The sequence below is a fragment of the Anneissia japonica genome, unplaced genomic scaffold, assembly GCF_011630105.1.
Source record: "Anneissia japonica isolate Jap-2015-1 unplaced genomic scaffold, ASM1163010v1 scaffold256_len832006_cov191, whole genome shotgun sequence".
NCBI classification, from domain to species: Eukaryota; Metazoa; Echinodermata; class Crinoidea; order Comatulida; family Comatulidae; genus Anneissia; species Anneissia japonica.
In genome coordinates this window covers 736,122-745,962 of record NW_022691310.1, presented here as the reverse complement: position 1 = coordinate 745,962, position 9,841 = coordinate 736,122, and the positions used below count along the sequence as shown (strand labels likewise).

General features: G+C 31.5%; 1 protein-coding gene across 2 annotated transcripts in view; it reads right to left on the bottom strand.

Annotated features, from left to right (window-relative positions):
• Positions 1–11: 11 nt before the first annotated feature.
• Positions 12–9,841, bottom strand: part of LOC117100019 (guanine nucleotide exchange factor VAV3-like) — a gene marked incomplete in the record, with an annotated part of 44,891 nt that continues 35,061 nt past the window's right edge. The window contains 6 exon segments of one of the 2 annotated variants that reach the window (XM_033239565.1): positions 12–600; positions 1,452–1,603; positions 4,976–5,071; positions 7,793–7,895; positions 8,350–8,440; positions 9,027–9,137. In XM_033239565.1, coding sequence (XP_033095456.1) covers positions 559–600; positions 1,452–1,603; positions 4,976–5,071; positions 7,793–7,895; positions 8,350–8,440; positions 9,027–9,137 — 595 coding nt within the window. 2 annotated transcript variants of the gene reach the window in all.

The following is a 9,841-nucleotide window of genomic DNA, read 5'->3' as shown; positions in this document are numbered from 1 at the left end:
ATAAGAGACAGGTTTTTTAAAGGATGGTTCAAGAATTATTTACTAAGCTGCATTTCTATTTTAGCTTACAAACCTATTTAAAATTTAAATTAACTTTAAATGTCACTGAGAATATAATTATAGCAAATACCTGTTTCTAAAAAAATTATAGTTTAATAATATTAGAAAACAATTACTAATTAAGACATCAATGTCATTCAGAAACGCCTTTGTCCTGGTCCCACTATGCATTACATATTTATGATCCGCAATACAAAGGTATTATACCAAGTAATAATCCATGATTTAACAACGGAAATAACAACATCCACAACCACAGAGAATATGCTGATCAGTAATTTTGATTTCCAACATCGACCTCCATCTATACTAAGACAATGATATCAATGCACCCTCTTGTGTTATATTTGTTGATCTCTTGGCTTCTGGCTGGAAGATTCAGTGACTGATTTCTACATTTGATCTTGTGCTATAAGGTAATGCTGCCCTGAAGAATATCAGGTTGCATGTTGGTCTCAGAAAAATCAATTTATAAAGAGCTTTGATAGTAGTAGGTCATCAATCATCTTCTTGGACATATGTTGATGGAAAATAACCTTCCTGAATTGACAAGCAAAAAAAAATTGAAATTTAACAATGGTTAATGCTTGATACAGAATCTTTTAAGTACAGTTACAAAAAAAAAATTAAAGCCAGGAGTGTCCAGAGGAAACATTTTTGTTTATACGTTGTAAAACTGATTTTTCTAAGACACAAAAATCTTATTTGACACATTTTTGAATATTTAAAAACACCCCTTTTCCCCAGTTTCAAAAATCTGTATCTAATAACCACTTTCAAGTTTTTGCATCAAATATTATTTTTGTGTCTTAATAAATACAGTTATACAACATATCAAACAGAGCTTGGCTTAAAAAAAAATATCACTAAATAAGTAAAACAAATTTATGTGACAGGATCTCACCTAAATTTGTCAGAAAAAAAATCTAAATTGAGTTTTTGATATTATTCTTTAAGTACAGTATTACTCTTGAAAATATTTTTTATTTGATAAACTGATTAAGTATTAGTGAAGTTATAAATATTTAATTTCTTGGATATCTGTTGGTTTTGAGAAGATTCTAAAATCAGTAGTTTAATATTCAAATTTAAAAATAATTTTAATATATTTTTTTATTAGATTTATTAGGTTTGTGTGCCGACTTCATTAAAAGAGTCGGTGTACAATTAATTTCCTAGACACTTCCAAAGATCAGCATGCATGTATGAAGAAAACTTAAGGGTGGTAGGGCACAGTTCTCCAGTCTCTCGAATTTTGAGTTCCAAATTTGTTAGAACGTGTCATGAAAAAAATTTGCTTGGATGATGTTGGCATCTAGTCTTATCCAAGTAAATACAAAAAGGAATAATAGGGTATAGAAAACAATAATTTAAATTTAACAATAACTTACCTTGTCCCCAACTCTTCCCTTCCACCATCCCCTATGACCTCCAGCTTTGCTAATGATTGCTACAGTCTGGCCAGCTTTAAGTGACAGCTCCCTCATACCACGAGCTGCAAAGTCATACAAAGCTGTGGCATAGCCTTCCACCTTGTACCCAGCTGGAATAACAATAACATTACTTATTAGGTAAAAAAAATACATAAATCACTCATGATGACTTTTTACTGTAATGTCCATTAATTCATTGTACTGTGGAAACATAATTCAAGCTGTATTTACTAGGCTAGCTTGTTGTGCTTTGTATAAACACAACAGAGTATTTATTTTTATTAAGCATTTTGGTATCATTGAACGAGTTAATACATCCCTCACCACTAAGCGGTTTACATGACTGAAGTACTGTAAAAGATCTTTGTAACAGCGGCAGAATGTGCTCAATATGCTAAAATGTTTTTGGTTGTCTCATTAGTAATTGTTGCCATGGAATTTCTACATTACTGTTAATTTATGCAACTAAACTAGCACTCTAGTTATGAATATCATACGAGTATAAATTATCATCTTATAGAGTAATTTTATTATAAAACCCTCACATTCATTGGTAATATAATCTAAAGTCAATTCATGTTCTTGGTTGCATAAGACTTCAGAGAGTGGAAAGTGCATTATACCAGCCAAATCAACAAATACAAGCACTTTTTGAAGATAATGTACAAGCAACAATAAAATAATAATGACAATGATAAAAGTAACATATGGAATCAGCTGACGCAGACAAATCCCTGATTTTACATCAACCCCTGACATTGACAAAGCATGAAATGATGATCAAAACAAGTACAAAATTTACAAAAAACTTTACAAAATTGAGGCTTGCCTGCATACTGTCGGTAAATGTTAAACTGAGTAATTTGCATAAATAAGAATGTGGGAGTATTATAGTACAGAAAAGCCATAATACTTTTACTCATAACTTAGGTAAGCTCAATGGCAGATTGGCAATCGTTAGGCTTGTACAGTGACTTAATTTGTGGGAGGCTCGTTTCAGTGGAAAGTGGACCCTTTGGAAACCATTATACAATAACGTAATATTTTTAGCTGGGAAAGCTTAAGAAATGCCGACTTGAAATACTTCTGGCTTGTATGATCTCCAATACTCTGGAGAGCATTGTAAATATATCTACGAATATCAATTTTTTCGTTTTTATAAATGCAGACCTCCTCCAGTTTTTGGGCGGTTTGTCATAACCCCCTTAACCCCCCAACGCTACGGGCCTGGTCATGAAGTCCCGACTTGGAAGTTGGATACTGAATCACAATCACTCCAAGAACTGGTCTGTTGTAAAAGACCATGTTCTCAATTCTCTAATAGTTCCCTTTCAAGCAGCTGCATAATACTGCAGTTTTCCGTGTGAAAGTGTAATGCAGCCAATGGGGTTACAAACTGTGCTGGCTTGTGTTCATAGCATGTGCATTAATTCCCACTATATTACCATGCATGATCATGCATACCAAACATGCATGGCATTTCAGAAAGATCAGAAATATAGGCAACAACTTTAGATATATGCTGAAGTCAAAGATCTTGGTTTTCAGAATTAAAAGTGATTAAAAAAAATGTGTAGAGCCAAGCATTATTGTGCATAGTACAGTGTGTGCATATCTCTTGTAAAAACAGTGTAGAGGTCTCATTTTGTATGGATGGACCATTTCCTGATCTATTTTTAATCAATCAATCACCATGGATTTGTACAGCACTAATATCCACAGCAGATTCAATGTTCAGCTGGTACTACGACAATGTTATTTTACTCAAATTATATGTACAGTATACTGTATTATGTAAAATAAAAGTTAGGCCTGACTACTCTAATTCCTACAAGCAGAAAAGATGATATAAAAAGACAATTGTGAAATAATATATATATAATAATTTGTATTTATACTGTTAAGGCCATTTTAAGCATTAACAAATGTGTGAGGGCAGTATTTAACTGTGCTTGAAGTTTCACCTGTTGTTTAAACTGAAACTTACAGATAACGAAACAGTTTTATCAAAATAAATAAATATCTTAAAATTTTGTACAATCTAAGCGGTATGTTGACTGAGATAAAATTAAATCAATCAAACATATTTGATGATTGCTATTTGGTTCTTCCGTGTTTCACTGAATGATTTCACTTAAGTTGGAAAAGTATCATTGAAAATGATAAGTGAAATCATACAAATGGCACAGGCTAGATAGCTGAGGACAATACAAAATATACAACAAACTGATGGAAGATACACAAATACCAAAGAGCTTCACCAGGATTTTCAACAGAAGTAAGGTATTGTGAGTCATAATGTTATACAGTAATTTATAATAATAATAATAATAATAATAATAATAATAATAATAAACTCTTGTTGATATACCCATCCAAACTTCAGTAAATGAAAGGAACATATAGTGAAAAAAATTCATCATCACAAAGAACTGAACAATCCATCTCTTGTAACAGCATGCTTTCAAATTAATAGCAAAACACTAAAATCCTAACTCACCTATTGGTAAAGCATACTGATTCATGTATTTAATATACTTCCACAAAATCTATTTTAAAGATTTTATCAAAAAACCCCAAACAGGACTCAAAATATGGTGTATTGTGTAGAGTATTAAGTAAATGGATCATACATAAAGACAGCATGCAGACAACATATAGAGCATACTACTGTACAATACAACAAGCATACAAGAAGCTACATTAATGCCTACCATCATGCACAGCAAAGTACTGCACTAATTGTGGCCTATTAGGCACTCCGTTTTCACGTCTCACCATTGATGTTTTAAAGACGTCTAAATTTCTTTGCTTATTCTTAAACCCAAAATATTTTTATATTATTTTTCGATATATTATAATTTTAACTTTTGTCAATTCATACACAATTTAGCCATGTGCAGCAGTGTTTCTTGTATAAGATAATATATATATATATATATATATATATATTTTGTTTAATTTTATCTCTTTATTTCTCACCTTTGATGTTTTAAAAATATATTTCTTTGCTTATTCTTAAACTCAAAATATTTAGCTATTTTAAGATAGTTTTTTGATATATTATATCTTTACCATTTGCAAATTCATACACAATTTAGCCATCTGTAGCAGTGTTTCTTGCATAAGAAAATATATATATTTTGTTTAATCTTATCTCTTTAATTCTGTTTTTTAAATCATTTCTTTTGTCTTGTTTTCTTTTGACTTCGATTTTGTAATGTAAATTTTTGTACTACTTTAAGTTAATATATACTTTTAAAAAGCTTTGTGAAAAACACAATTGAATTTGTAATCAAGTTTTCTTTTTCCAAATAAATTCATTATTAGTATTATATATGCATTTTACTGTAAGACAAAGATGGAGTAAATATACCTCAAATGATGGGCATGTGATGGCGTAAACAAAATTTTTAGAACTTCAGAAGGAACGTGCAAAACAATTGAAGAAACTAATGCTAGATGCTTTTATTGTTACATACATGCGACAGGTATACCATTGTCCATAGGCGTGGTATCGTTATTGGACGGACTACCAATTGATAGCCTCAGAGACGATAGCGGCCCTCTTTGCGGTGCTGCAAAACGAAGTATTCATTATCATCCAAAGAGTAAGCATGCAGTAACGAGCCAACTACCGTAATGCTCTAATTGCGACATCACAAAAACGGTAAATCTAATGCATTACACAGCCAATTTTGAACAATTATTAAACGGAGGGGAGATATAATTAAATGCTTAGTATCAGCTTTGCAAAATAAAACAATGCTTATAAATGCATATAAAACAAAACTGGCCAATATATTTTTTTGATTCAAATGTGATCAAGTTTAACTTAAGATAATGTTACTTTGATTGACATTTCCCCCGCTACTTCAAGAATAAAGTGACAATATATAACTATTGTTCAAGCGACAATATAACTGTTGTTTATGTGACAATATAACTATTGTTGAAGTGACAATAATTCACTGTTGTTCCATTTTTTCAAATCGGCTCTGACGAAACAGGATAGTGAACTCTCACATTGTGAACAGCTTGGATTTTCCCATGAAGAAATATTTTGCTTGGATGAAATCTGATGTGAATTGCTCCTTTTATATGCTAAATTTTAAGGTGTCAAGTTCGGTATATGGTTGTCTGTGGTCATACGACCTCTAATAGCTGAACTATGAACAGTATCGGAGGTTTATTTTATTAGGAAGCTTTTGATTGCTTGAGTGAATCCATTCTAGGATCAACTTGATGTGCAAATCAAAAGCTCTTTACTATCAGCAGATAAAAAATGATTTGAGCATAATATTGGATAAAAATATGAATAAATAGGGCTTGTGTTAAATAAGAAAATAATGCATCCCAAGTTTCTATGTAAACTCAACTTAAACCTCAATGCAACAAACCCACTGAAAATATTAATTAATTCATCCTTTCAACAACAAAATCCCACAAAAAGTTTATATAAAACCTGTACACACAAACCACTACCAAAACTTTCACAGTTACCCATAAGAGGAAAAGTTGTCAGCACACTTATGAACTGATGTTTAAGTGTTGTCATCACCCAGGTTGACAAAGACAAACAAAATGAAAACAATGAAATCAGAATTAACAGTTTGTGAATATTCTAATTTGTCAGCACATAAGGTGAGAATTTTTTTTTTTGTGTGTTTCGTGGACTTATTTATTTATAGATCATCAGAGGAGGGCGGGAAAAAATTAAAATAAACTTTTGTTTTCTTATTTAGCAAATGGTTTTGTCAAAAACATCCAGACGGAGGAGAAAATAAAATTTAACTGGTGAATGTAAACAGTGTTGTAATGGGATGGTTATATGCTTTAAATTTATATAATTAAGAAGAAATATACATATCCTATTTTTGTAGATTTCAAGGCAGCGTAATAAAAATAAAGAAAACTTTTCTTTTATTTTAAATATCCATTTTCTTTTGGTAAATCAACATTATTTGAGGAAGCCAAGGTGTTGAAAAAGAAAAGTGAAAAAGCAAAGAAAAAAGAGAACAAAGTGATTGACAAAATATATGTAGTACTTGGATATAATAATATACTATAAATTCCTACATTGTCTGAAATAATAAGAAACTTGACCAAAGGCCATATGGATTGATATCCTGACAAAAACCTTATCTTCCCACACCACCCACTCCCCACATGTGCATATTCTATTACCAAGACCCAATGGCATAGTTCACCATCCAGGTTCATCAGAGCCAATTTTGAAAGGTCTACAGCAGTCATCTCATAAATCAGGTGTACTGTATGGGAAGCAGGAAAAAACTGAAGTCAATGTAAAGTAAACATTATCTTACATTTAACTTGATCCCATTTTGATCTTAGAAAATAAAATATTATCAAATCCAAATAATTTACTCAAAACTTTTAAAGAATCAACACTTTCATATCAACTACAGATATTGTTCTTTTGTTGTTAGGTTGTTTTGAACTGACAAATCGTTATTACTACTTCTGCAGTTATCATAATCCCCATATACAATCCAGACTAATTTAATACCAACAACATTGTCATCATTATCATCACCAACACTTACATCAACACTACTAACAAAACTATGATTATCTCATTATAGTTATAATCATTGACAAAAAACCCCAAAAAACTTTAAAATATATTCCAAAAGCACTGAACAAAAGTTATATATTCATTTATTTATTAAAAATTCACCTTGATATTAACAATAAAGAATATTGACCAAATGTGTGTCGAGTACTGTTTATTTTTCAAATATCACTTTATTGCATAAAAGAATACACAAAAAAAGTAGACCAAGAAAACCAGGACATGGGCCAGGACATGACACCACGCAGGTTGAAAAAAAATAAAACGGAACACACATTATTAAAAAAATTAAAAAGAGAGAACATTAAAATAAAAAAAAATTCAAAATGGAGTTGTTATTGAAAAAATTGTTGGAAAAATGATTTTTTAAAAACTATATAAGAATTTCGATAAATATTAAGATTTTTTATTTTACAACATTTAAACATAGCTTGCCACCAAACCTCTTATTTTGCCATAACCCAATTATTTGTGAGCAACCCAATGAAACAAAATCAATTTTTTGAATTTTTCAATATTTATTAAGTCAGTTAATGAGTTATAAATGTTCACCTCTACAAGTAAATATGGCATTGACATAGATATAAATTATAATGAATTAATATCATAACTAACGATCTATAATTAGAACTATCTGCCCAGCACACAAAATTAATAAACCAACAATAATGAAACACCATCAAACTGAAAAACATGCACTTACCAGCACCTATCTGATTAGCATCTCTGACTGGCAACTTTAAAGTGCTGTCTAAGCCTTGGAATACATGTGCAAGGGTGTGTCTCTGGTAATATTCAATCAATTGCTGAAGATACAGAAAAAATATATACTGTATAGTATAAAAATGTGCTTAAGAATTCCATTTTATTACAAGTCTTCCAATAATAATTAAATAATAAATTGTTTATAATTCAATAAATAACTATATTGCTGCTCTGCGGAACGTCCAAACATTGGACTATACAGAGTATCATCATTGAAGTAGACAGCATATTTATATTTAATAATTTAGAGAATAAGAAAAATAAATGACAATAAAAAGATTGTACAGGTTATATTTATGTTATTCTGATTTATTTGATAAAACACCTTCAAATATACTTAGGTCCATGGGAGAGTATTCATGTTACAGCCAATCACAAATCAGTTAATCATCCATTGACTCTAACAAGTGGCAACCATCATGCTTGAACCATACATCTTTTGATTGGAAGTACTGAGACTTACCACTGTGCCAGAGGTATAAAATGCACACTTACCGGTAGAGTTGGAAATGGATGTGCGTCGACTAGATAGAACATCTTGTCTGGTGTTAATAGTACCTTCATATGCTTGACTGCTTTGTCGTATCTATAGAATATAAAAAAACAACTATATGACAGCAGTGCAATTGAAATAAACAATATTTGAAGATCAAAATAGGTAACCAAAGTGCTGCATAGAAAGCAAGGCGAAAACAGAAGGAAAAGGGATAGAAGAAAAGAAAATCAGGGTGTAACCTAGAGGTCATGGTTTCAATCCCTTGCTGTGCATTCTGCTGTGTCCTTGAGCATAACACTTTATCAGCATTGCTCCTCTCCACCCAGGAATATAAATGGGTACTGGATGTTAGAATTCAAAATGCGCCAATATACATATTTCATATGGCGAACTATGGAATTTTCCCACAGGCATTGTTCCTAAGAGTGGAGTTATAATGTGAAAAAATGCTCCGAGTGCCATATAAAATGTACATATCATTATTACTATTAATATCAATATTTCCCAATAAACTGTAACAGGAAAAGAAGTCTATTAGTGATTTTTATGATATGTGTGCTCCTTCCTCTATTGTTGCTAAGTGCATTGAGTTTTTTTTTTAAAGAATAATTATCATCATTTGCACCAAAAGTGTAGGAAGTTTCCCATCCCCTGTAAATTTGTCATTACAACCTACTTGATGCTAATAGCGTATCCCCCTTCACCTCTCTCACGAACTAAGAAGCAACCATCTTCATTTTCTTTGAGCTGTTCATTGGCACTTATTCGTTCCATTGTCCCAACATACCTATTGACATAAAAAAAGAGAGATTCTGTCATTTAGTTATTAATGAAGTATCAGGACCTATAAAATAGATATTATAATAGACAAAGATAATAGAATGAGACTAGAGGTGGAAATTAAGAGGTATTTAAATATGCAGATATATAGTAGTTTTTTAATATGCAGATATATTTAGTAATCCAAAAGAAAAGGTAATGTACAACTCTTAATATCAGGACATACAACAGTAGATTTGTTAACAGAAGACCTGCTCTAACTACTGTCAACCTGATCAACCAAGATTTAAAGCCAAGTTGGCTTTGTTTCCATTAAAAATAGTTTTCTCAAAATATTGAATAGTATGCAAATAAATAATCATATGAAAAATGTAAAAGGCCTTTTCCTCGAGGTCTTGGGTTTCAATCATTCGCTGTGCATTTGACTTGTGTCCTTCAGCAAGGCACTTCATCTATATTGTTTCAGTCTACCCAGATGTAAATGGGTACTAAAAATTGATTGGAGTAACCTGTGGTGGACCAGCGTCCCACCCAGTGGGAGTAAGGACGGAGGTTTCAATCATTCACTGTGCATTTCACTTGTGTCCTTAAGGAGGGCACTTTAATACCTACATTGTTTCAGTCTACTGTAAATGGGTACAAGCAAATTGCTGGGAGTACCTGCGGTGGACCAGCATCCCACCCAGTGGAATATCACTCTCTCATCCACTT